General features: G+C 36.0%; 2 protein-coding genes and 1 pseudogene across 2 annotated transcripts in view; all 3 read right to left on the minus strand.

Moving 5' to 3' along the window:
- Positions 9594 to 16496, minus strand: LOC104741557 (annotated as a pseudogene).
- Positions 18295 to 23450, minus strand: LOC104741560 (probable LRR receptor-like serine/threonine-protein kinase At1g29720). The gene is made up of 25 exons (XM_010462443.2): positions 23348 to 23450; positions 23071 to 23248; positions 22884 to 22955; positions 22733 to 22804; positions 22581 to 22652; positions 22411 to 22482; positions 22254 to 22325; positions 22088 to 22159; positions 21923 to 21994; positions 21767 to 21835; positions 21610 to 21681; positions 21469 to 21531; positions 21316 to 21384; positions 21157 to 21207; positions 21032 to 21073; positions 20914 to 20957; positions 20437 to 20825; positions 20149 to 20344; positions 20043 to 20063; positions 19795 to 19941; positions 19601 to 19692; positions 19304 to 19514; positions 18980 to 19211; positions 18737 to 18890; positions 18295 to 18660 (listed from the first exon to the last, which is right to left on the minus strand). The coding sequence occupies exons 1-25, from the start codon at positions 23442 to 23444 to the stop codon at positions 18304 to 18306; spliced, it is 2988 nt and encodes a 995-aa protein (XP_010460745.1). The 5' UTR covers positions 23445 to 23450; the 3' UTR covers positions 18295 to 18303.
- LOC104741563 (probable LRR receptor-like serine/threonine-protein kinase At1g29720) overlaps positions 26525 to 27755 on the minus strand; it is a gene marked incomplete at its 5' end in the record, with an annotated part of 6331 nt that continues 5100 nt past the window's right edge. Inside the window, 2 exons of the mRNA XM_010462449.2 lie at positions 26525 to 27177; positions 27272 to 27425. Coding sequence (XP_010460751.2) covers positions 26827 to 27177; positions 27272 to 27425 — 505 coding nt within the window. The remainder of the gene's footprint in view (positions 27178 to 27271; positions 27426 to 27755) is intronic.

Consider the following 27755-nt stretch of genomic DNA (forward strand, 5'->3'; position numbering starts at 1 on the left):
AGCAGAGGCTAATGAGGAAACAGAGTTATTTAAAGAGAATGTAGCCAAACATGATGTATAGGGAGGTAGCTAACCAGAAAAGGGTGGAAGACAACCAGGTCACAATCCATCAACCAAAGACTGCTGCAAAGCTTGGATCACAGTCACAGGCGGATGTCCCTTTGCGGACTTATTTGCTTTGAGGCACAAAAACTGCTCGTCAGAAAAATTCAAACCTTCCTGCTCAATCCGCTAGGGATCTTCCTAACAATCAGAGTAAGAAGTCACTCTTGAAACATTAATGTCGGGGTTCTTTTAGAATGTTCGTGGTCTAAACATTCCGTAATAAAAAGTGGTTGGAGGGTAATAAATTTCAGTTTGGTTGTCTGCTTGAGACTCGGGTTAGGGAAACGAAGGCTAAGCGGTTATGGAGTCACTTGTTTCCTGGTTGGTATGTTTTGAGAAATTATGAATATAATCGTCAGAGCCGCTTTTGGTTATGTGGAAGGACAAAGTGCGGTTGGATCTAATCTACAAAAGTGAGCAGTTAATAACTTGCTCTGTGAAGCTCGATTGTCAAACAAAGAAGTTCTTTTGCTATTTTGTATATGCTTTAACCATTGCGGAGGCTCGTAAGGTCTTATGGGAGAAGCTTAGAGACCACCATAACTTGCCTATTTTCCAAAATAATTTGTGGCTCTTATTTGATGATTTCAACGAGACTTTGCACATGGTGGAGCATTCTAAGGTTGATGTTAATCCGATAATATCTGGTGGTATGCGGGATTTTCAAGCAGTGGTCAACAACCGGTCCCTCTCATATATGACCTTCTATGGTACCATATATATATGGTGTAGTAAGAGAGATCATGATTTGATTCTCAAAAAGTTGGATCGAGTGATGGTGAATGTTGCATGGGAGCGGTTGTATCCACAGGCGTATAGCGTGTTTGCAGCTGAGGGTTGTTCTGATCATCTAAACTGTGGGATCATGGTCAAGGGTGCGTTGATAATCATGCTCAAAGGCATAAATCGATTAAGTTTGTTAATTTAATGATTGTGATGGAGGATTTTAGGCCACTAGTTCACACCTACTGGCAGGACAGTCAACCTCTGTTTCTGTCAACCTCTTCACTCTTCAGGTTTTCAAAGAAGCTAAAAGGATTAAAGCCAGCTCTATGCTCTTTGGCAAAGCATCGGTTGGAGTATCTGGTTTTAAAGACTAAAGAGACTTTTGATACTTTATGCCATAAACAACAAGTAAATTTGACCAACCCATCACCACGATGGAGGAGGAGAATGCAGCTTATAAGTGATGGAATTTCTTGGCGGAGCTGGAAGAAAAAATACCTTAAACAAAAGTCAAAGTTGCATTGGATGCAAGTGGAGGGCAAGAATAACAAAGAATTTCATCGAACGGCTACTTTGCGGGCAGCTCTGAATTGTTTTAAGAAGATTTAGTGTCAGGATGGACAAGTGGTTGCAAGGGAGGATGAAATCAAAGTTGAGGCTGAACGACACTTTAGAGAGTTTCTCTAGACTATCCCCATTGGTTTTAAAGGTTCCACAATGGAGGAGTTTGAGCTTTTATTGCCATTTCGCTGCTCATACGGTGGATCAACAAGCATTAACAAGGGAAGTTTTGGGTGAGAAAATATAAAAGGTTCTCTTCTCCATGCTGAATGATAAATCATCTGGTCATGATGGATTCACTTTGGAGTTTAATTACAAATCTACTTGGGACATCCTGGGAGTGGAGTTTGTCCTAGCGGTTCAATCATTTTTTGCAAAGGGTTTTCTGCCAAAAGGTATGAACCCCACCATTCTAGCGCTAATCCCTAAAAAGTATCTACGAAGGAGATGAAAGATTATAAACCAATCTCTTGTTGTAATATGTTCTATAAAGTCATCTCGAAGATTATTGCTAACAGACTTATGAAGGTGCTTTAGATGTTTGTTTCTAGTAATTAGTGTGCTTTTGTGAACGACTGTTTGTTGATAAAGAATGTGTTTTTTGCTACTGAAATCATTAAAGACTACCATAAGCCTCCATTTCAGGATAGTGTGCTATTAAGATCGACATTTCAAAGGCGTCTGATTCAGTTCAATGGTCTTTTCTCTCTAAGGTCCACTCCGCAATACAGTTTCTGCCGATGTTCAATTACTGGATAATATTATGTGTAACCACAACCTCATTCTCTATGCAAGTCAATTGCGAACTCGCATGTTTTTTCAGAAGCTCTCAGGGATGTTCCCTTTCTCCATATTTGTTTGTAATCTATATGGATGTTCTCTCTAAACTGCTTGACAAAGCGGCAGGTGAGCACTTATTCGGGTATCATCCTTGGTGCCGAAATCTTGGCCTCACTCATCTCAGCTTTGTGGATGATCTTATGGTTATTTCAGATTGAAAGGCACGGTCTATTGAGGGGAATTATAGCGTTATTAAATCAATTTAGAAAGATACAGTCAAACCTCTATAAATTAATAAGGTCGGGACCATGAAATTTTATTAATTTATAGAGGTTTTAATTTATGAAGAGATTTTTCATTTTCGTATTGAAAATTTTCTATTAGAAAATAAGATACTTTTGTTATCATTCACATTTTTAAAGAATTTTCTTAATTTATAATCTTGGTTATTGTAATAGGATGAATGTCAATTGTTTAATAGATTATCTAGGTAAAAATGAGAAATGTTAGAAGTTTAGAGTTTAGAAAAAATTGTTATTACTGTCCTTCATGGTAATGATGAAGTCGCAAAAGATATTGCGGTACCTTTCAAACTAATTACTAAAGAAGCAATTATTTCTTCACAATTTATGGATGTGATTTGAAAATACAACAATGAAAAAATTAGAGATGAGCTCCAACAATAATGCAAATTCAAGAATAGGCAAACAACAATAGAATCATATTTCACTAGATTTTCTTAGATATATATATATATATATATATATATCAGTTTATATGATTATTAATTTATGATATTGATGGGACCATATTTTTACATAGGATTTCTAAAAAAATTATTATCTTATTATTTTATCGAAATGTGTCATTTTTTACACCGCCCCAATTCGGGACCGGAAGAATTTATTAATTTATAGCGAATATTAATTTAAAGAGTATTAATTTATGGAGGTTCTACTGTATATGGTCTAACAATTAGCATGGAGAAATCTACGCTGTATATGGTAGAGGATATAGTACATCGCTCTGATTATGCAAATCTCTTTTATGTCATTGGCTCTTTGCCGATTCGCTATTTGGGGCTCCCCTTGGTCAGAAAAAGTCTTACAATTGCAGACTATTCACCGTTATTGGAACATATTCAGAAGCGAATTTGCTCATGGACGGCTTGCTATCTCTCCTTTGCTGGTCGGTTCAACCTGATATATTCTGTTCTTTGGAGTGTTTATAACTTTTGGATGGCTGCTTATCGGTTGCCGAGTGAGTGTCTTGATGAGTTTAATTCCATGTGTTTTGCGTTTCTTTGGTCGGGGACATATATGAACTCTAGAAAGGCAAAGGTTGCTTTGGAGGTTGTTTGCAAACCAAAAACAGAGGTTGGTCTTAGGTTAAAGGTCACTTCAAGAGACTAACATAGTTTGTTGTTTAAGGCTGATCTGGCGAATAGTTTCTAAAGGTGATTCCCTATGGATGCAATAGGTTTATATGAATTTGTTGAAGCAAACTTCTTTAGGTCGCTAAAGAGTACGACTAGTCTGACATACTTTTTTATGGTTTGATAACTGATCCAATATGGGTACGCCTCGTTGATGTTGTGGCGGCCAAATGAATCTTTGATTTGGCAGACAAATAGGTCATTTTAACTTTGGGTTCTAATTGTTTTCTCTCAGCTAATTGTATTCAAAAATGATGTATAAATTGTAAAAACATTTTATTTAAAAAATATATATAATTTAATATTAGATAAAAAAAAAATGTGAATAAGATTTTGACCCAACCTAACAACCGTAAGAAAAAATAAAACGAGTGTTACTTTCCCAAATTGATTGATACAATATTACAATATATTTGAGAACGCAGAAAAGTCAAAAAGCAAAATAATATTACAAAATCACCTGAGGAAGACAAAAAAGTAAACGCAAAAGAAAGCTTTTAAAATCATGTTCCTAGGAGAAAAAACTAAGGTCTAGAATGGTTACAAGTTTTTTAATAGATTTTGATTTAGTTTTTTTTTTAAAAAAAATTTTGCTATTGAAGATTTTATAAAATTTGTTTTTCTAAAAAATAAAGAGTCTAGTTTTTTGCAGATTTTACTCATTTACAAAGAAAAACCAAAAACCATTTTATAGTGGTTTTTCTAATTGTTAATGTTATTCTTTCATTTTTCAAATTTTTATTATTATTTTTAAATGTTTTAAACTTTTTAGCAAAAACCAATAACTAAAATCTAAAAACCAAAAGCTAAAAACTAATTTAAAATTTATATCCATTCATGGCCTAAAAAAAGTAAATGCATGCAATAATTAAGTACATTCGTCAGAAACAGGGACGGAGGGAATAAAGGAAGAAGGGTCTAAGTTTTAGAATTATGTAATATATAGTCTACTTTTGCATCTTCTAAATTTTAAATTTTGTGTTTTGAACCCTCTAAATTTTAAAATTGTATTTTTGGAGCCCCTTTTTATGATTCACACTTGTGTAATTATCCTCAAAATTTGTGATTTTTTCTAATTTTTAAATGTGTTTGACACTATTTGATACATGTTTTATAGTTTTTTATTTGTTTATTTGACCCCTACATATTAAACTTATTTTGTGGTTATTTTTTTTTTCAAAATATGTTATTATTTTATTGATTCTAAAATGTACTGTTTGAATGCGTTACTAGCATATAGAACTGTGTAAATTAAAATATCTAAACGCTCTCTTCTCTCTCTTACCTGGTCATTCGACCGTTGTTTTCTTTTTGCCGTTTCTTTTTCGCCGTCTAACGCTGCCGTCCCAATTTTTTGTGGGCTTAAGAACTTCTCTCTCAGATCTAGTTTCTGTGCAGAGCTTTCACCGGAGATTTCAACGTTTGCTGTCCGGTTATTGACATAATCATCGATTGTGTTTCATAAATCGAATATGTCGACTATGGTTATGGGTTCTGATATGGATTTTCAGCTGGAAAATTTTCTTCAGACGATGTCACTTGAGGAAGAAGAAGAAGTTTCTCTGGTCATCTCTGACCATCCTAATTTTAGTTCTTCAGCTAGAAATTTGCGAAGTGTTATAGGTCGGTTCTTGAATCCGGATTTTCAAAGGATGTCTAAATGGATTTTAGATATGCCTAGGATGTGGCGTTTGTATGACAGAGTTAGAGGGGTGGCTCTGTTAAGGGATCATTTTCAATTCATCTTAAGTATGAAGAAGATGTGAATGAGGTTCTTAAGACAGGGGTCTGGACGCAAGATGATTGGGGTATGGTCATGGATAAATGGGTTGAAAATCCCCCTCCAGAGTATTTGATGTTTCTTCCGGTATGGATTCGGCTGCGCAACATCCCGGTTAATCACTATACTAAGGATAAAATTTCAAGGGTTGCAGAGTATGTGCATACTAGATTTTCCATTTGATGAGGAGGAAGCTCAAAGTAACGGCTATGTACGGGTTCGGGTTCTTTTAGATGTATCGAGGAGGTTGAGAAATTCTAAAGAGCTTCAATTACCAAACGGGTCAGTAGTTTCAGTTGGAATTGATTATGAGCGAATCCGTAAAAGATGCTTTCAGTGTCAAAGAATGACTCATGATAAAACTTGCTGCCCTTTCACTACTAAGAATCCTATAACTCCGTTGGGTGAGAATATTGCTGACTCTACTAATGATGCAAGGCATGGAAAAAGTTTAGATTCTTCGGTTCAAGATGTTAATTCTTCCGTTGTTCAGACAACAAAGGTCTTAGATGATGCTATGAAATCACAAGTGTCTTTGCCAATGAAGGAAATTTCAGCAAATCTATACCCTTTTTGGTAATTCCTTTTTTGGTTCTCCATATGTCTTTCACTCTGGGAGCTTAGAGGCTAGCTCTTCAAAGGTCTTCCCTAAGGAGATTGTTTCTTGCAAAAGGCCTAGATCTTGTCTAAAAAATTCTAAGGATAGAGGGTAAAAATTTGAAAATTATTCCAGTTTCCTTAGAGTTTGTTTCGGAGAGGCAAAGGAGTGGTGAAGTGTTCTAAGGTAGACAAAACTACAGTAGTTCTGAGTGAACTACCGTTGGATCAGTAAGGCGTATTAAGTTGGAATTGTCAATGACTGAGGAATCCTTGGACAATTCAGCACCTTAAGGAAATGAGAAAATAACATTTTCCTGATATATTGTTCCTCGTGGAGACAAAGAATATGGATGATTTTGTGAAAAAAGTGCAAGGTTGGCTAGGGTATAATAATCTTAAAACAGTGGAGCCTGTGGGATGCAGTGGTGGTCGAGCAATTTTTTGGAAAGAGACTCTAGCTGTTGACTTTCTTTTTGTGGATAAGAATCTTATAGATATGATAGTTTCTTCTGGTTCAAAGTCTTGGTTTGTTTCTTGTGTATATGGGAATCATGTTCGTAAGCTTAGATCCTTAGTTTGGGATACAATTACAAGTATTGGAGTACTAAGAACAGAAGCTTGGTGCATGGTTAGGGACTTCAATGCGATTTTATCTAATGAGGAAAAGTTGGGAGGTCCAGTAAGAGAGCTTAGTTCTTTTCATACCTTTAGATCTCTGGTGAAGAATTGTGATATGTCATAAATTGGTAGTTCAGGAAATGGTTTTACTTGGGGCGGAGAAGCAAACAATGGATTCAATGCAAATTGGATAGAGGCTTTGGTAATCCTGCTTGGTTTTCTATGTTTCTGAATGCTCATTAATGATTTCTTGAGAAGCTTGGCTCTGATCATAAACCTGTCTTGATCAAATTCACTAGTGACAAAGAGTTCTTTAGAGGAAAATTTTGGTTTGAGAAAAGATAGGCTGAAGACCCCTCTTTCTTGGAAGTAATTCAAAAAGCATGGAATGAAGATAGTTCTTGTGGTGTAACCTCTTTACTGGCAAGGACTGAAAACTGTAGAAAAGCCAGTAGTGTTTGGAAGAAAAAGGTTTGGTCTAGTCCAGAGATTAGAATTAGGAAACTAAGAAAGGAATTGACTGCTCAAGATGAATATAGAAATCCTTGTTTTGAAAGGATTAATGTGATCAAGAGAGAATTAGCAATTGCCTTTAGGGAAGAAGAATTTTTTTGGAGACAGAGAAGCCAAGAGAAATGGCTTCTTGATGGAGAAAGGAATACAAAAAATTTCAAGCCTCAGTAAAATCTGTTAGAGTGAAAAATTCGTTGCCATTTCTTGTTGATGAAAATGGGAAAGATCAATGTTCAGACAATGAGAAAGGAGAGGTTGCTATTAAATATTTCACGGATCTTTTCAAGTCCTCTCAACCAAATCAGGTTAAGGAATTGCTGAGAAATTTTCAGCCTCGGGTCACAGAAAGTATGAATCAAGATATCTCTAAACAAATTTAAAATTCTGAGATTAGGCAAGCTGCGTTCTCCATTAAAAGTTAAAGTGAAACAGGTCCAGATGGTCTTACTGGTGTTTTCTTCAAAAAGTACTGGTTTGTGAAAGAAGATCAAGTTCTATTTGAGGTGCTCAAGTTTTTTGATATTGGTTGTATGCCGGAGGAATGGAATCATACACATTTGTGTTTGATTCCAAAAATCAAAGCTCCAAACAGAATGTCATATCTTCGGCCTATAAGTGTATGTTCTGTGATATATAAGATAGTTTCAAAAATCTTGGTTAACAGATTGAAGTTGCACTTACCTTCTATTGTCTCCCCAACACAAGCAGCCTTTGTTCCAGAGAGATTGATTTATGACAATATTCTGATTGCTCATGAAGTAGTCCATAGTGTTCATAATCATCTGGAGATTTCTCAATCTACTATGATGCTCAAAACTGACATGTCTAAAGCTTATGATAGATTGGAGTGGAATTTTCTGAAATACATGCTTCAAGCTCTAGGTTTTCAGGACCGGTGGATTTCTTGGGTAATGGGCTGTGTTACTTCGGTCAGTTATTCTGTGGTGATTAATGGGCAGGCTTTTGGATATTTTAAACCAGAAAGAGGTATTTGTCAAGGAGACCCTCTCTCTTTGTTTCTCTTTGTGTTATGCACTGAAGCATTGATTCATCTTTTCATCCAAGCTGAATGCAAAGGTAAAATTTATGGTATACAATTTCATCATTCTGGTCCAGCAACAAATCACTTGTTATTTGCAGATGATAGTCTTTTTATCTGCAAAGCTAATAAAGATCAATGTGCCGAGATGATGAATTGTTTAGAGAATTATGAATCTTTATCTGGTTAAGTAATAAACAAACAGAAATCAGCCATCACCTTTGGGTCTAAAACCAATAAAAGCTTATTGGGTTGGATTAAGTTGAAGACATGCATTGAATTGGAAGGAGGCACTGGAAAATACTTGGGTCTTCCAGAGTGTTTAAGCGGATCGAAGCAATAACTTTTAGGTTTTATAAAGGATAGGTTACTGTCTAAATTGACAGGATGGTATGCCAAAAATCTATCTCAGGGAGGGAAAGATATATTACTGGAGTATGTTGCTATGGCCTTACCAGTATATGTGATGTCTTTTTTTAAGCTTGCTAAAGGAACTATTCGAAAACTGATTTCGGTGATGATGGAGTATTGGTGGAATAATACTCAATATCAGAATAAGATCCACTGGTTAAGTTATGATAAGCTAACTCTTCCGATGGCAATAGGAGGTTTTGGTTTTAAAGACTTGGAAATCTTCAATCAGGCTCTTTTGGCAAAACAAGCATGGAGACTTCTACATGATCAGGATTACCTTTGGTGAAGTGGATGTTGTTTGAGTCGCGAAGAAGCTTGTGATGATGCTGAATAACATAAAAAGAGTCGAGAAGACAGTCCACATTGTCGGTATACAGATTATACACCTGTTTTTTTTTTTTTTTGGTACCGTGTATTTATTTGGTTAGTCCCATTATTACCATTACAAGAGATTCAATCAGTGCTGCGGGCAAAAAGAAAAAGAGATTCAATCAGTGCCATATAAGAAAAGCTTATCTATAATTTTTATTTTAAAAGGTCTTCTTGGTCGTCTTGGTCGTCTTATCTATTATTTTTCTTTTTAAGGTCTTCCGACTCTTCTTGGTCGTCGCCTAGCTACAAAACATATATGACCAAAAAGTTAATAATGGTGATGTGAACACTTGATTTTTAATTTAATGTCTCTTTTTCTGTGACCCGGCCGTATGTTTAACACCAAATGCCATATAATTTCTCTCTTTTTCAAAGCCTTCAGTTTGCACCAATACAAGATATAAAATTGTATTGATGCAGTTATAAATACATTCTTGATTTGGTTAAAATATTGTTCAACTTCCCTTTTCCCATTTGATGCCAGCTGACTCTACCCCATCGAGAGAAAGATCAATACATCTCGTCTTGCAAAACTCATGGATAAAAACATAACTCCATCCGAAACCGAGGAGACTATAATTACGACGATGACCTCACCTTGTGGTTTGGTTAGCCACTCGCCCTCCCTCCCTAGTTCATAGCCCAAAGTGTGATTCAAACTCTTGTAACTTTCATCTCAGGTCTAAGGTCGCATTCATTGTAACCTGAGCTATTGGCTCTTGGTAAAAAATTCCATTCAAAAAGGAAAATCACAGCAAACACAAGAAACTTTCATGGAAAGATACTATTATTCTACAAACATTCTAGCTAATATAAGGTTTCATACAACGTTTAGTTGTATGACTTTGTAGTTATTAGTTAATAAGATATGAGATCCACAAACCCCTCAAAACTCACAAGAGACAAAGGTAATAGGCACAACCTTTAAGAGTACGTTGACGAGGAAGAAAACTCTACTGTCGAGTTTAGAGTTGTGGATTCAAGGATACAGATCATAACCAGACGTCGACGATTTTTCTGGTGTCGTCTCCATCAGCTTTGAGAAGTTCAAGTTGTGTCCATACACAGCATGGTCTGACAGAACCTGTGTTATTTCCATCTTTCCCTGGAGCATTTTCACAGCCTCAAACATCAATGGCCTTAACGAAGGAACTGCATTTGTGCAAACAAGAGCAACTTTGATCATCCTCGTTGCTTCTTTGCTATCGCATTCACCTTCCAGCATCGGATCTACGATCTCCATTATGTCCCCTCTCTGTTCTAGAGTCAGCGCCTGAGATTTGATGTGAACAACTTAATGGTAAAAGAAATCACAGATTCAACTATTAACTGCGTGGGAAAGAGAAACATATACACTCCAGGGTTACCCAATTGATAAGCGAGACGTTATTAGCACTTCCCAACTGTTTTGTAATACTCTTTCCACTAACAATTTCCATTGCCACAACTCCGAAGCTGTACACATCTGCTTTCTCTGTCAAGTGACCCTGTAACGCATATTCTGGAGCCATATAGCCACTACAGCATAAAGAGAAATTAAGACATATTCAATACTTGTAGCACACTATGTGTCATGGGTATGTTTATGCAAAACTACTTACATGGTTCCTGCAACGTTGGTGCTGATATGCGTGTTTTCATTTTCGTGGAGCCTAGCCAATCCAAAGTCAGATATCTTTGCATTAAGGTCGGTGTCTAGGAGCACATTAGGGGCTTTTATGTCACGGTGAACCATTTTGATCATCGATCCTTCGTGGAGGAATTCAAGGCCTTGTGCAATCCCCCACACAGATCTTTTGTCTCGCTGCCCAGTCTAGTTTAAGGGAGCTCTTTCCTGGTAACGGAAGTAAACCAAGGAGAAACCATATCACTTTACATGTAATAACCTATACGTACACTTTTATTAGACTCAAAACATATTTAAAACAAAAAAAAAAGCTGAACGACTTTAAATTACCAAACAACGCAAGTGCAAGAGAGTTATTTTCCATGTACTCATACACTAGTAGCAATTGATTCTTCTCGACACAGCAACCATAAAGCTTGACAAGGTTTGGATGATTTAGACCTGAGATCATTCCTATCTCATTCACAAATTCGCGGTTTCCTTGGCTTGACTTGGAAGAAAGCTGCTTGACTGCTATGATAGTCCCATCTGACAGCTCTCCCTACACTTAGTTTCTCATATCAGTACACCACTAATTAAAGCCATATTTTCGTTTGAGAAGAACTTGGTGTCTGATTTAACATACTTTGNATGTACACTTTAATTAGACTCAAAACATATTTAAAACAAAAAAAAGCTGAGCGACTTTAAATTACCAAACAACGCTAGTGCAAGAGAGTTATTTTCCATGTACTCATAAACTAGCAGCAATTGATTCTTCTCGACACAGCAACCATAAAGCTTGACAAGGTTTGGATGATTCAGATCTGAGATCATTCCTATCTCATTCACAAATTCTCGGTTTCCTTGGCTTGACTTGGAAGAAAGCTGCTTGACTGCTATAATAGTCCCATCTGATAGCTCTCCCTACATTAAGTTACATTTATCAATAAACCACTAAAGCCATATTTTCCTTTGAGAAGAAATTGGTGTCTGATTTAACATACTTTGAATACGGATCCGAAACCTCCTTCTCCAAGTTTGTTGGCTTCATCAAAATTGTTTGTTGCAGCTTGCAGTTGGCTCCAAGTAAAGCAAACAGTTTGCAGACCATGGGCTCTCAGGTCTATGTGATCACGTTCACAAAATAATAATATTACTAATGCGAATACAAATCGGTCGTATGTTTTAAGAATGGTTTCATATATAATTGGATTCTCCTAAGTGGTACCTCGTTCTCTTGTGTTATTGTCTCTTCTGTATCTCCTCCGAGCATATATTCCCAAAGTCAAGAGAATAAGTACTGTTACCAAGGCACCCGTTGCCCCGAAAATTAGGGGATAATTAGTTTGATGTTTTATAATCTCCACTGCACATTAAACACTAAAAAGTCTTAACACCATTCATATATACACACTAACCTACTGAAAATAATTTTAACAAAGTAGTTTTTAAGTTTCTTTTTCAACCTCCACATCGTCGTTCCAGACCTGAAATTTTTGAAAGATGAACATTATGGCTAGGAGGAAAAAACGAGTATAATCAAGAAGATGAAAGTGAAGCTCAGAAAAGCAACCATATACGAAAGTTTAAGAATCCGGATTTTTCTCAAACAGATGAAAAGGGGTACTTACTGTGACACAAGGAGATTGCAGAGATAAGAAGACCATAATTTCCTCTTTTGGGAATGAGGGTTGTCCCTTTCCCCGCCCAATACAACTTAATCTCTAACATATGATTGGTCACGTTAACAGCTTTACTTTCTTTCACAACAGGCTTTAGAGTACCATTAGCTTCTTCGTTGATGTTAAAATCCCTCAAGAACAATTCTCCCTGACAAGAGAGAATAACAAAAAGCAAATGAACTTTAGTCTTCCACAACTTATTTTTAAAGATTATTAGAAATATAAAGTATTCAATTCAGTAAGTGGTGACGCTATACCTGAACGTAGACATCAAATATGCGCCTACCTAAACGATTATACAGGTCTTCTTCTGAAAACTGAAGCTCCATAAAATGGAGTTTCAAATTGTATGGCCCATTTTCCAAGCAATACGCATAATAAACTAGAGAGAGAGCAGATCGACGTGCAGTCTTATAAATATCAGGAAAATCTCCTGATAGTGCTGAAGTATTTGAAGTGATGTATGTGTCCTCATCTTCCTTATCATCGCCAAAGTCACCCGTGTTACTGACTCCCCAGTTATTGAAGTGTTGACTTGTAGCAGCTCTGAGTTCACTGTTATCAGCTTGATAAGTGATTTTACCCAGAGGGGTTGTAATATTAGCACTTTCTCCACCACAATTTATATGTAGTGATCGTTGATCTACAATCCATAACAATTATCACCATCAACAAAAGAAGTAAAAGGGTGTTTGATTTCTTAATGTTAAAAGGAGGGAATTAACAGCGTAAGATGAGATAGTACGTAGAAATAACAATAAATATTAATTCTTAGGTCAAGTATTGAATGCATGCATGTTAGACATCAATATATACAGGTACGTACAGTTCCTACAGTTGATTGGACCATCCCATGGAAGAAGCCCAGCTCTGTATAACAAAACCAATCATAGTAATTTGGCATCTAATCAGCACAACGCTTTCAGATTACTAAGTTTAATCCATTATTGCAAGATGATGAGGTACAAGACTGTACTTACAAACTGTTTTTCAAATTTGAGCTCTTGTATGTGTTAATGTTACTGATTCAACAGAAATTGAGAGCACAATGTCAAAATTATATATTAGCAGATTAATTATTTAACAAATATATTTATGTAGGTACCTCTTTTCCTGGCAGCTAGACGACCATGAGAAATTGTTATAAGAGAGATCACTGAGAAATTCACCAAATGTAGAAAACCAACTAGAATATTAGTTTACATGACAAAAGATTTCTCAAGCCACAGAAACAAAGAGAAATCTTGAAACGTACGTATTAGATTGCTTGTTGAGGAAAGCACTAGAATTGATGTTTCCAGAAAGCATATTGCCGGTCAGATAGCTGTAAGACCATGTAAAAAGTTAAACTATATATCCGCAAGGATTAATCTATGATATTCACATTTAAAGTACTTACGTATATAATGGTGCTACTTTGATTCCATGAACTTCACCCGTCAACTTGTTAAAGGATAAGTCACTGCAGCAAACAACATGAACAAAACAAATGAATTTTTTTTTTGTATGAATGTAAATCATGAGTAAATATTGCCTATATTTGGATCATGTCATACTTCATATCACTCTTGCAAAAAGTTACCATTTCGTCTCTATATGATATTTATTTATGTGTTCCAAGAAAATCAATATTTACCTAGAAACTGACTCTCTTTTCTGAATAACTAAAAAATTATGGGCCAATGTTACTTGAACCAGCGACCTCTAAGTTTTGTCAGAAAATTTACCAGTTGAGCTATTTACTCTATGTAGAAACTGATTTTGGATAGGGGAAGTATCTACTTAATTGATAATAGTCATAGTAAAATAAATGTAAGATGTTAGGAGTCTTTTTACATTTCACACAAACATCTCAGCAGGTGAAATATTGGGCTACCTTGCTTTGAATTTACAAAGTCTTTTCACATTTCACACAAAAATAAAAAAAGAATACTTACAGAGTTCTTAAGTCCGACTTATTCCATATGTATGAAGGAATTGGGCCAGACATACTCACATTCCTCAAAATCCTGAAACAAGAACGAAGACTAAATTTCACATTCTAAAAAAAAAAAGAAAAAAAAAAGAAGAATAATTAAGCTTCATTTGCAAACACATACAAGTTTTTGATGACTTTGCTAGATATATTAGGAAAGAAGTTTATCCCAGTCGTATCACTAATACTCCTGCATATGAATATACCGCTAAAAACATCAGTATTTTCTCAATTTTCGTTTTGGTAATCTAATGAAAATAGTATCATTACAGTTCAGTAAGATTTTCTAGGCGGGAAACTGCATCAGGAATAGGTCCTTTCAGTCCACTTGCGTATAAATCTCTGTATATCAAACCGACACATGTTAGATGACACAAAAACAAAAACTATAAGAGAAAATAATTAGAATTAGCGATCATGGACAATCTTACAGCCTATTAAGCCGCGACCAGTTGCCGATATATTCTGGGATGATGCCAATGAAGTTATTATCACATATCCTACTGCAAAATGAAAACAAACAACTAGTTTGGAGCTTTGCTAAACTTATCTTCTTAACCTACTTTATATATGCTCTATTTTGGAATATCTATTCACACACTTATTTGAGCCTTTCGTATGCATGTGTCAAATCAATTCACAACCAAGCAAGTGACACTACCAAAAGAAAAAGAGACATACCTAAAGTCAAGGAAGATTCTTAACGCAAAAGAACTAATTAAATGTTGTCATGTCAATATATATAACTATATATTGGCAATAAAAGAACACCTTCAAAGTTTCCAACGATGTATACACCCATCAACTTCATAAATCTACTAGCCTTTAATTCAGTCTAATTATATATTCAAGAAGATCATTTCCAATTAAAAGATCCAAAAGATTCTAAGAAACTATCATTGTTATATATATATCAACAACTTACAATTTTTCAAGGTTTACCAGTCTAGCGAGAGTGCTAGGAAGGCTTCCGGTAAATTGATTGGACGCAAGTTCCCTAAAAAACGCAGTTTCACATAAGAACATTCTAAATACACTTGTGGCTTTTCAAAAATGGTTAAAATATATGTAAATGGTCTTACAATCCTGTTAGGTTGGTTAAGTAACCAAGCTCATGAGGAATCAGGCCAGAGAACTGGTTTGCTTCAACGCCTCTACAAATTGTCATATAACCGTAGTATTAGATAAAATTAAAAGGCATATTCCGGTATAGCTAGGAAACAATTTGAGACGTACAAGAATGTCAGGCTCTTAAAGTTTTGCAATCCAGTAGGTAAATTCCCAGACAAACGATTTGCGCAAACCGAGCTGTGAGGAAAAGTCAAAGTTACTCGTGGATCATGAAGAAGAAGCATCATGGAGAGAGAGCTTACATGAAAGTGAGGTAAGGCAATGAAGCCCACTCCACTGGGATTGTGCCTGAGAGGTAGTTCCTGCAAAAGTTTCTGCAAACAAGATCAACACAATAATAAGTTGTACTTCATATTTTCTTGATACATAATAAGTTTGTTTGTATTTCTCTTGTTAAAATTAATCCATGGTTTGTTCCAGCATTAAGTTTCCCTTATATATAAATTACCAACCATGGATTGTGCAAATCCTTCGACTAATAATGGATTCTTTTTTAAAAAATTCTTACATCCTCTGGAGATATAGCAGCTTGGCCAACTCAGGCGGAAGTTTTCCTGAAAGACTCGTGGACTTGAGAATTCTGTGTTTTTTCACGTACAACAAAAAGAATTAGTATAAAAGTCAATATATATCTGATAAGAGAACACAAAATAAAGATTTAACACTCACAACTCTGTTATATGACATGTCGTGTTGTTGTTGAAGGAACAATCACACTTTATGATGTTTTCTGTCTCCGATTTCGAAACGACATCCATCTTTAGAGTTCCTAAATGGCAAGGGTCTCCATAACTTAGGTTCAATCTCTTTATGCCAAGTGTAGTAGCTATCTCCTCAAGTGCATTCACTGCAAAAATTATGAGTATAAAATACATATATGGAAAAGTATTGATGTTGTTGACCTTTAATATTAGAAGAGTTAATATCTTTTGAGTTGATACATTCATCTGGATGTAGTAAAGCTGGTGAAGTGGATGTTGTTAGAGTCGCGAAGAAGCTTGTGATGATGGTGAATAACAGAACAAGAGCCGAGAAGAGAATCCACATTGTTTGCTTAGTCACAGGATTACACCATCAAAGAGATTCAATCAGTGCCATATAATAAAATTTTATCTAAATTTTTTATTTTAAGGTCTTCTTAGTCGTCGTCGACTACGTACAAAACATACCAAAAGTTGTATAATGGTGATGTGAACGCTTGATTTATGTTTAAGGTCTTCTTGGTCGTCGCGTGGCTACAAAACATATATGACCAAAAAGTTTTAATGGTGATATGTGTTCAGTTTATTAGTTTTACAAACTCCACCATATATATATATATTAACAGAAATACATTTTGATTTATGTCTTTTAAGTTTTACTTATTTATTTTTTTTACAACATTAACCCCTAAAACAATTCCATAAATAACATTGCAGAAAAACTCAAATACTAAACTCTTTTAAATTGACCAACATTTGTTACATTTATTACCATAAAATCTTAACAACATCTATCATTCCGATTTTTTCAAAAACAACTCTACCCATTAAAGTTTTAACCCATTAAATCTCCAAAACTATTTTTATGGATGCTAGAATCTCTCAAATTTAAATGATAAACAACAGATTTTCTATAACAAAAGTTTACAATATTCATAATTATATTAACATTAATAAATTTCCTAAACCGAAAATCCAACTATAAAATGTCACATTAAATATGTTGAAAACCCCCCATATAATTAGGTTTATTTTTTATTTTTTGAGGAATTACCAAAAATATTAAAATTCTATTAATTATCATAAACTATATATATTGACATGGAAAAATTATAAACTATAAAATTATGTTAATTTGGTAAAACAATTAACATAACTAAACTTGATAAGAAAACTTATTTTGATTATTTTTTTTACGCAAAAACTTATTTTGATTTTGGTGAGACGGGTTGGCATTAATCCCATATAGGGAGTTAAGTGGAATTGTTTTTTTTTTTAAAACACTTTAAGATGTGTACCAGGAGATAAATGTATTACTAGACTATACATATACCACACGGGTTAAAACCTTGAAAACACTACAAAAATCATACACTTTGAATACTTATATCAAATACATGTAAAATTTTATATTTTTAAAATTAATAAAACAATAATAAAATAATAAATAAATACAATATAAATTTAAAATTTTTAAAATTAAAAATATTATATTGCGATATACCGCGGGTTAAATCCTAGTATATATATATTTTTCGTGACTCCACTATTATTATACAACTTTACTATACTATTACTAATCTATGAAAACGCACTTTTGCACTTGACAGATCATGTCATTGGACTTTGAAGCAACGTCTATATATAATATCATTAAGTACATAACGTAGATCGAACCACCCATTTTAATCCCACAATCATGGCGGAAATGATCACAGAAGAAAAATTATTCAACTTCGGTGATCTTACACAGAATTATAAAATTATTTTTGCATGTCATCATTTGAATTTCTGAAAACGACGAAACAAAACTACTCATTACACATACATGGATGTATGATTTTGAATTTTTGAGTTAAAAAGTCGCGTTTTAAGTAGAACAGAGAGACTATTATCATGTATCACAAAAATGCATTCCATTCTATAGTATTTTTAATTAGGAAATTTAATTTAAACATTAAATGCAAAATGCTAACCCAAAATATTAAGTTTTTAATTTCAAGCCCAACCTTAAAACTAACCTCTAACCCCAAAAATGGTATATTTTTCCCAATATATATAAACATCGAAATATTTTTTTTGTTCTAATATAGGATGAGTATACTTAGGTTTACTTGTCAAAAGTTTCGAGAAACTTGGATCCGTTTTTAGAATTTGAAACGATGGCATACACGATTGTTTGCATATATACATATTTTGAAGTTTTTAAGAGGACACAAAATTTTAAAATAGGTAAGTCCATTGTTTTTAAAAAAAAACTCCCTAGCTAGTAAAGACAATGGACTCGGGACTGAGTGGGTACAGATCATTGATCTGTATGAGATCATAAGCAGATTCAGAGGATGACGGAATCGACATGATACCATCAGAAGGCAAAGATGATGGATTGAAGCGCAAGTCATCACCATACACTCCAGGGTCTGATATGATCTGCTCTATATCAGTCTCCCCTTCAAGCATCTTTACAACTTCCGACATGCTTGGCCTTAAAGTCGGGGACTTGTTTGAGCATATAAGTGAGACCTTTATCATTCTCTCTGCCTCCATCACATTGAACATTCCTTCCAGCCTTGGATCTAGAATCTCTGTGAAATTCCCTTTCTTTTGCAGCATAAATGCCTGAAATTGAAAATTAAGAACCTTTTTTATTTGAGAGAAAGCAGAGTTCTTGTGGAGAAAAGGACTGAATCAGTACCCAATCGAGAAGGCCAACACAACATTCGTCATCTGGCATGTATTTTGCGTTGTTCTTTCCGCTAACAATCTCCATTGCCACTACACCGAAGCTGTAAACATCTGCCTTTTCTGTTAGGTGACCCCTCATTGCATATTCAGGAGCCATGTATCCTCTGCAACCATAATTAACAACAATAACTGTCACTGAAACATTTTCATTAAAAGTAGGATTCAAGTGTATATGACTGAGTATAAGACTGACATTGTTCCAGCAACTCTGGTGGTAATGTGACTCTGATCGTCTTCATGGAGCCTGGCCAACCCGAAATCTGATATCTTTGAGTTCAGATCCTTGTCAAGCAGAACATTTGTCCCTTTTATGTCTCGGTGAATGATCTTAACCGCTGAATCTTCATGAAGGAAAGCAAGCCCTCTCGCGATTCCTAAGCATATTTTGTGTCTTGTTCTCCATTCTAGTTTCAGACTGCTTCTTCCTGCTCTGACAGTTAACAAGCAAACAATCAATCTCAAGAAAGAAGAGAATGCAGTCAAAGGATTTGGTTCACTCATCTATCAGACAATTTACCAAATAACGCATCAGAAAGACAATTGTTCTCCAAGTACTCATAGACAAGAAGCAGCTGGTTTTTCTCAACACAGCATCCATAAAGCTTCACAAGATTCGGGTGCTGCAGGCAAGCGATCATACCGATCTCGGTTACAAACTCTTTGTTACCTTGATGTGATTTGGAAGATAGCTTCTTTACCGCAATGAATGTTCCATCTGGTAACCGTCCCTGCATTGTCAAAATTTTTGGCTTTAACGTCACCTGTTTTAAAGAATACTAACATTGATTTCTAAAGCTTGAAGACTTTTTTGTACCTTAAAAACAGATCCAAAGCCGCCTTCTCCAAGCTTGTTCAAGGGATTAAAATTGTCGGTTGCAACTTTTAGTTGCCTCAAACTGAAGGAACCTGTTATTAGATCAGCTCCCTTAAGCTCTTTATTTAAGCAATAAATATCCGGTAACAGAACTTTACATAGTTGTTAAGTAGCGGATTCAAGTGAATCATTACCTCTTTCTGCTGCATTTGCATTGCTAACACACTTTATCCAACATAATAAGCCGAGGAGCAAGAAAGCAAGAGAGACTGCTAAGCCAAGAATGAGAGGATATTTTGTTGGTTTATGATCTTTTTTTACTGGAAGAATCTTCACTGGAACTGAAGGTGGACAGAAGAAAACAAAGAGAAAAGATTAACCCATATGCAGGCTTTCGAAGGAATATATAAGGACTCAACGAATTGAGATTTCTTCTTCATACCACCGCATTCAGATTCTGAACCTGATAAAACAAGAACAAGTAAACAATTAGGATAAAGACATCTCAGGGAAATGTGATGTTTACTTCCACAGAACTTTTTACTCACTGGGACAGACTGAGATCGCAGAGATAAGAGAGCCATAGTACCCTCTTTGAGGAATGATCATCGTGCCTTTCCCTGCCCAGTAAAGCCGTATCTCTAAAGTGTTATCAGTCACGGGAGTGTCTACTTCTCTTACAACTTCTCTGTGAGTTCCATTAGCCTCCTCTCTGATGTTGAAATCCTCCCAAATTAACTTCCCCTGGACAGATAGTAAAGTTTGTAACTTCAAAAATCAGCTAAAAACTCTGAAAAGGGGTTCTTAAAGAATCTACGACAAAAGGCTATATGTACCTGAATGTAAATGTTGAAAACTCGTTTCGCTAGTCTACCGTATGGTTCCTCATCTGAGAACTGTATCTCTGAAAAATGGAGTTTCACGTTGTAGCTTCCATTTTCAAAGCAAAATGCAAAGTAAGCCAAACTCAAGGGTGAACGTCGAGCTGTCTGATAAAGCTCAGGATATTTAGCTGATACTACAGATTCTGATGAAACTGAGTATCTATCTTCGGTTATTGCATCATCCATAAAGTCACCAGTATTGCTAAACCCCCAGTTTGTGCTATGATAGTTCATAGCTGAACCTGTAGGTCCATAGTTATCACCCTGGTACAGAAACTTTCCACGAGAGTTTTCGATAGTTACATTAGGTCCCCCGCAGTTTATATGCAGAGACCTACTATCTGTGGAAAGTAAACAATTTTTCCAATTCATATGCAGACACTCGAAAATGGGTATTTGGAAAATTAATAGAAAAGCAAAAGAACCTACAATTTTGGCATTGCTTTATTGCAGAACATGGAAGAAGTCTGGTTCTGTTATAAGGGCAACAGTTTAATAACAGTACAAAAAGCATTCAGTGATTAATAAGATTGACAAATGTTCTTACAAACGGTTTCTTGAGTGTGAGCTCTCATATGTGTTTATATTCCTGCATGAATACTTATGTTAAAAGCATTCAGAAAGTTAAACAAGACAAAACGCGGTAGTTAAGATAACAACAAAAGAACATACTTCCTCTCTTTGCACATTGGAGACCACGTGAAATTATTATAGGACAGATCACTGCATATTATGATATGAGTATTAGAGCCAAGAAGCAAAGGAGAGAGTAGTGTAATACCGAGAAATATTTTGACGTATATGACTGCTACAAAATAAGATTGGCCATACATATTTGTGCTTGCAGTAAGGAAAGCTCCTGTTTCAACCTTTCCAGACAACATGTTTCCAGCCAAATACCTGAAAAATGAAACCAGGAGATGAGTTCAACAGTTTTAGCACATTCAATTGCATAGGTAATCCTTTTGACACTTTAGGACTTACGTGTATCTCGGGGCGGTTGCATATGCTGGAATTTCTCCAGTCAGCCTATTAAAGGAAAGATCCCTGCCCGAAAAAGAAAGGCATCATAAGAGATTGGACAGTGTTTTAACAAGATGCGTAGTGATATAACATGAGACTTACAGAGTCATTAGACTCGGCAGATCCCAGAGACTGGTTGGAATTGGTCCTGATAAGTTTAAGTTTCTCAGAACCCTGAAAATTATAAATATCAGTCTAAACATATATATTTGACCATAGGATCGTATCTGGACTTGAGACATAAAGATGTATTACATACAAATGTGTGAGGCTCTTGCTAGCTATCTGAGGAACATGTCCCAATTCTGCAGCCGTGTCACTGATCCTCCTGCATAAAAAGTAAACACCACAGTTTCGTTTCAGAAAAGAGCATTGGCTTCTGCAAGTTACAATATTATCAGATAAAGTAAATTACAGGTCGATCAAATTCTCCAGATAAAAAATGGAGTCTGGAATAGGTCCTCTAAGGCCACTCGCATAGAGTTCTCTGATACAACGTTATTACCACAAGTCAGAAAACATTGAAATGTAAAACTACAAACTTTTCAAGTGTAATGCAAAAGAAAGTTACTTTACTCACAATCTTTGAAGTTGGGATAATTTCCCAATAAACTCTGGAATCGATCCGTTCAGGAGGTTATCACTTAAGATGCTGTAAACAATAGAATGAAAATCAATTAGACATGATGAACACATTTAAAAGATGATGTATTGTAAGAAAAAACACAAGAGAAAGATGATCTTACAGATTAGTTAGCTTTTTTAGTCTTGCTAATGTCTTGGGGAGGCCTCCGACAAGTTGGTTGGAAGAGAGTCCTCTGGAATCAACAAAACAAAATCAAATGGATCATATTCGATAAAATCACTCATGAATCTGTTTGATTAAAAAACAGTCTTACGTACAATCCTTGTAGATTCACTAGGTTCCCAAGTTCCTTAGGAATAGTTCCAGAAAATTGATTGGCTTCAAGAGTTCTAAAATCATACAAACGGACAATAGATTTAGTTTCCAGAAAGGACAAAACTTTATATGTAATCTCATAAGATTAACAAAACAATGGTAAAAAACATACAAAAGGGTGAGGTTAATAAACTTCCCCAATCCTTTGGGAATGTCTCCTGATAAGCGGTTTGCGCAGAGAGAGCTGCTGAGAAACATTTCAAGTAACTTTAGAAGCTTTTCTTACTTTCCTAACAATAAAGACACGTGAGAGCAAAGATTTACATAGATTTGAGGTAAGGCAGTGAGGACCATTCCATAGGAATTGAGCCATGAAGGTAATTATGGTATAAGTCACTACAAAAACAAGCAAAAGAATAATATAGCAGTAGTAGTAGAAATTGAAAATAGTTGAAACACTGGAAACCCTCCTCACATCGATTCAAGATACTGAAACTTGTACAGCATCGGAGGAAGTCTACCTGGAAGACTGAATTTCTTGAGGACACTGAACATGAGGTACAGAGTAATTGGGTCACAAAACCAGAGAAATAAGCAGCAGAAACGGTTCGTTTCCTTTTTTTGAATGGTTACTTTCCTTTTTTGAATGGTTAGTTTCTTACAAGTGTGTGATATGACAAGTGCTGTAGTTATCGAAATGACAGTCACATCTGATTGTGCTGTTCTGTCCTTCATCCAGAACACCTTGAGGTATTACCAGAGTCTTTGTGAGACATGGATCTTCACTTAGGTTCAAGTGCTTCACACCCAGTGTTGCTGCGATATCCTTAAGGGCTTCCACTGGCGAAGACAGCAAACCAGAAACACAATCAAGTTCACAAAGAGAGGCCAATTTCGTGACACATATATATATGAGATAGTGCTTTGAAAGTACTAAACCTTCATCTGGGTGTAGAGAAGGAGAAGAAGATACTGTAAATAGACAGTAGATAAGTGTAAGAATAAAGCTGAAAAGGGACATTTTTGACATAATCATGAGGTTGTAAGCTCAGACATGGAAAATTGTGTTCAAGTGATCTATCTATGACTTGAATACTACATAAATATATAACTAAAACCCTCCTTAAATACGAATGCACACACATAAATATAGTTAAAAACACATATGTATATATAGAAAATTGTGAAAATGTGAAATGCAGTTTGACCAAGTTGAGGTTAAGAGTAAACACATGGGTTAGTCATTGCTTGTATTAGGCAACTTGCCAAATTTTTAGGGGATAATTGCAATCCAGCCTCTCTATCTGGATTTATTTACAATATGAGCAGAAACATTAGAAAAATCTCCTCAGAACTACTAGAAGAAACTACTAAGAATTTATGATTCCAAAAGCATTATTGACACCACTTTCAAGAAAACAACATAGCCTAAACAATTCTAATTTTAGATCTTGAGTCAGAATTTGAAGATCATGGCTTGTTTTGTTAGTAACTAAAAACTGCAGGGATTGACAAGTTTTTATGCATAACTTTGGTTGAGTATCTATGAAACAAGGCTTCAACTAGTTGCATATTTTATTCAGTCTTCTTGAGAGTTGACTTCTACTTTCCTTTGGATCTGAAAGCTAGTGGGTATAAAAATTGGTTTACTCCATATTAATCTTATTAAATCTCCTATGCTCAAGGCCAATGATGTTGGAAGCTCTGCAACTGCCTGAGGGAGAGATCCAAACCCTCTCATATGCAAAAATTCCATATGCCTAGCTCATCACATAATTGAGATATCACTGTTAGATCAGAGAACACTACAGTGACATACTTGTTATTCGAAAAGTTCCTGTACACCGAAAATCATCTGACCAATGGTGTAAAACGTTTACAGGACAAGAAAACAATATGTTCCCGTTACATAATATCTTTTGCTCTAGAGACTTCATGGTTATAATTTACACGCTTGGGAATGGTTATTCCCAAATCATCATCAGCACCAAAATCTAGAAACATATGCTCAGCCAATAAAAAGTTGCTTGAGAAACAGATGCAGGACTAAAAGAGGAAGTATGATGTAAACAGAAACTCCAGATGTAACCTTAGTAGTTGAGACCTCAGTTGCAATTGGTGTTAGTTAACCAAAACGCGTTTTACTTGAAACGTTTACGGGACAAGAAATAAAAAAGTTCACAGGACAAGAAATCAATCTGCTCTATATTCCAGAAGTCTTATTCTCTAAAGATTTCATGATTATCATTCATTGTCCACACTTTGCCATGATCGTGTCAGCATCGCACAATATAGGAGCATTTGCTAAGTCAGTAAAAAGTTGCAGGACTGAAAAGAGGATTTATACTGTAACTAGACACCAAAGATGTCACCTTAGTAGTTGGTAACATGGGCATTGATACCTCAGTTGCAAACTTGCAATAGATGTTAATCAAAAAGCATTTAATTAGCTTTCTGTGAACAAATCCTAAGCCCAAACCTAAATGTTGCTAGAAACTTATCACAGCAAAGAGTACTTAGTAGACTCTACTTCACCTTTCACGTGTTTCAAACGAAGATACTTAAGCAGCATCGTATTTTGGAAAGGGTGGGTAACACTCAATTGGGTGGGGGGAGATGAAGAGTAGTGTTGTGGAGTCTTTATGAGATCTATAACAGTGGCTAAAGAAGATTTCAAGAAATGCACAACAAAGCCTAACTAGACGGTTTTACTTAGTCTAATCGTGTCTGTCGGGACATGTTTCATAACTGTGATCTGAGTTTCATGACCACCACCACTACACCAGTATCCACACCACAAAGTAATGACATTCTACAGCTATGGTCTAATTATGTAGTAGTGTAAATTCCGGTCCTAATCGAACCTAAAGCGTGCTCATTGTTCATAGATAATGCAAATGCAGCTTTACGCTTACACAAGTCATTGTGCATTTGAATCATCGGAAAGCTTAGTATCTGCAAATTGACGAATTTATCTTTGTGAATCACAGACCTCAATGTAGGTGCCATTGTCGAGCTCAGGTCGGAGACACCGGGAAGTATCATCGTGATATCCTCGCCAGTAGAGAGGGGGATTACGTCGACGTAGCCGGACTACGAGTACATCCACGGCGCGAACGAGTTCTTATAAACCCTGATTTCACAACCCAATTGAACATTTCTTTGGGTCCATGACTTGAAAGCGTCATTATTATTATTATTATTCTTATAAACCAAAGTTACAGTCTTTATTTAAACAATGAAATTTTATTGGAAAAAAAACTTAACGTAACAGAGATCTTAATCGAACCTCCGTTTACGCTATGGTCTAGAGAAAACAATGGATTCCGCACTAAGACTAGCAGAGCCGTGCCTAGAGATATGGAGGCACGAGGCGGTGTTGAAATTTGTTCTTCAACAATCCATATAAAACAAAAGTTTCTAAAATAACAATTAATATCATACATGAGGAAAAACAACAATAAAAATTAAATATATTGAAACATCCACTATATTAATCTAAGAATGTACGTAAATATATTAGTTATCACAATTTTTTCTTTTTTTTGCCACCAGGTTACAAGATTGATTCAAACGAGCCAATTAGACGGGAAGTTATTCACAAAGGTGATTGGAAGCGATTCCACTCTAGCACGACACGCCAGTTTGTCCGCTCTACCATTCTATGATCTTGGTACCTGAACAAGAGAGAATGAAAGGAATTCACCCTTATCTTCATCAATAGCGTCCAGATATGTCTTGAAAGCAGGCCACTCGGAAGGCGAAGACACCATCTTCACCAAATCAGAACAGTCTGTGAGAAAGACGACTTTCTCGTTATCAGCACCAATCATACACCTCATTGCCCAGGTAAGGGCCTCTACCTCTGCGTAGAGCGGTGACAAGCTACGACNCACTACACCAGTATCCACACCACAAAGTAATGACATTCTACAGCTATGGTCTAATTATGTAGTAGTGTAAATTCCGGTCCTAATCGAACCTAAAGCGTGCTCATTGTTCATAGATAATGCAAATGCAGCTTTACGCTTACACAAGTCATTGTGCATTTGAATCATCGGAAAGCTTAGTATCTGCAAATTGACGAATTTATCTTTGTGAATCACAGACCTCAATGTAGGTGCCATTGTCGAGCTCAGGTCGGAGACACCGGGAAGTATCATCGTGATATCCTCGCCAGTAGAGAGGGGGATTACGTCGACGTAGCCGGACTACGAGTACATCCACGGCGCGAACGAGTTCTTATAAACCCTGATTTCACAACCCAATTGAACATTTCTTTGGGTCCATGACTTGAAAGCGTCATTATTATTATTATTATTCTTATAAACCAAAGTTACAGTCTTTATTTAAACAATGAAATTTATTGGAAAAAAACACTTAACGTAACAGAGATCTTCATCGAACCTCCGTTTACGCTATGGTCTAGAGAAAACAATGGATTCCGCACTAAGAGGGTACAGATCGTAAGCAGATTCACAGGACGAATTAATCGACACGAGGTAATCGGAAGGTAAAGACGATGTCCCTATCTCCGACGATCTCTTAAACCTCAGTTCATCTCCGGGGTCTGAGATGATCTGTTCTATCTCAGTCTCTCCTTCGAGCATCTTCACAACTTCCGACATGCTTGGCCTTGATGTTGGAGACTTGCTGGAGCATAAAAGTGAAACCTTTATCATTCTCTCTGCTTCCATCACATCGAACACTCCTTCTAGCTTGGGATCAAGAATCTCCGAGAAAGCTCCTTTCTTTTGTAGTACAAACGCCTGAAATTGAAAAAATCATGAACCTTGAGTACCCAATTGAGAGAAAGCTGAGTTCTTTGTGGGGGAATAGGATTGGTTTAGTGTGTTGTATTACCCAATCGAGAAGGCCAACGCAACATTCGTTATCTGGAGTGTAATTTGCGTTGCTCTTTCCGCTAATGATCTCCATTGCTACCACACCGAAGCTGTAAACGTCTGCCTTCTCTGTTAGGTGACCTCTCATTGCATATTCAGGAGCCATATATCCTCTGCAACCATAACAACATTGACTGTTACATTATCATTAATAAGTAGGATTCAAGTGTGTATGACTGAGTCTAAGACTGACATTGTTCCTGCAACTCTGGTGGTAATGTGACTCTGATCATCTTCATGGAGCCTGGCCAATCCGAAGTCTGAGATCTTTGAGTTCAGATCCTTGTCAAGCAGTACATTTGTCCCTTTGATGTCTCGGTGAATGATCTTGACCGCTGAATCTTCGTGAAGAAACGCAAGCCCTTTCGCTATTCCCAAGCATATTTTGCGTCTTGTTTGCCAGTCTAGTTTCAGACTGCTTCTTCCTGTACTCAACAGTTAGA

The sequence above is a fragment of the Camelina sativa genome, chromosome 14, assembly GCF_000633955.1.
Source record: "Camelina sativa cultivar DH55 chromosome 14, Cs, whole genome shotgun sequence".
Classification (NCBI taxonomy): Eukaryota; Viridiplantae; Streptophyta; class Magnoliopsida; order Brassicales; family Brassicaceae; genus Camelina; species Camelina sativa.

Coding starts and splice junctions, on each gene's coding strand:
- LOC104741560 (XM_010462443.2), bottom strand. CDS start 23,444: ATGATTATGTCAAAAATGTCCCTTTTCAGCTTTATTCTTACACTTATC. Junction 23,249..23,347: donor TTCTCTACACCCAGATGAAG/GTTTAGTACTTT, acceptor TGTCTTCGCCAG/TGGAAGCCCTTAAGGATATC. Junction 21,532..21,609: donor CTGCCGAGTCTAATGACTCT/GTAAGTCTCATG, acceptor TTTTTCGGGCAG/GGATCTTTCCTTTAATAGGC.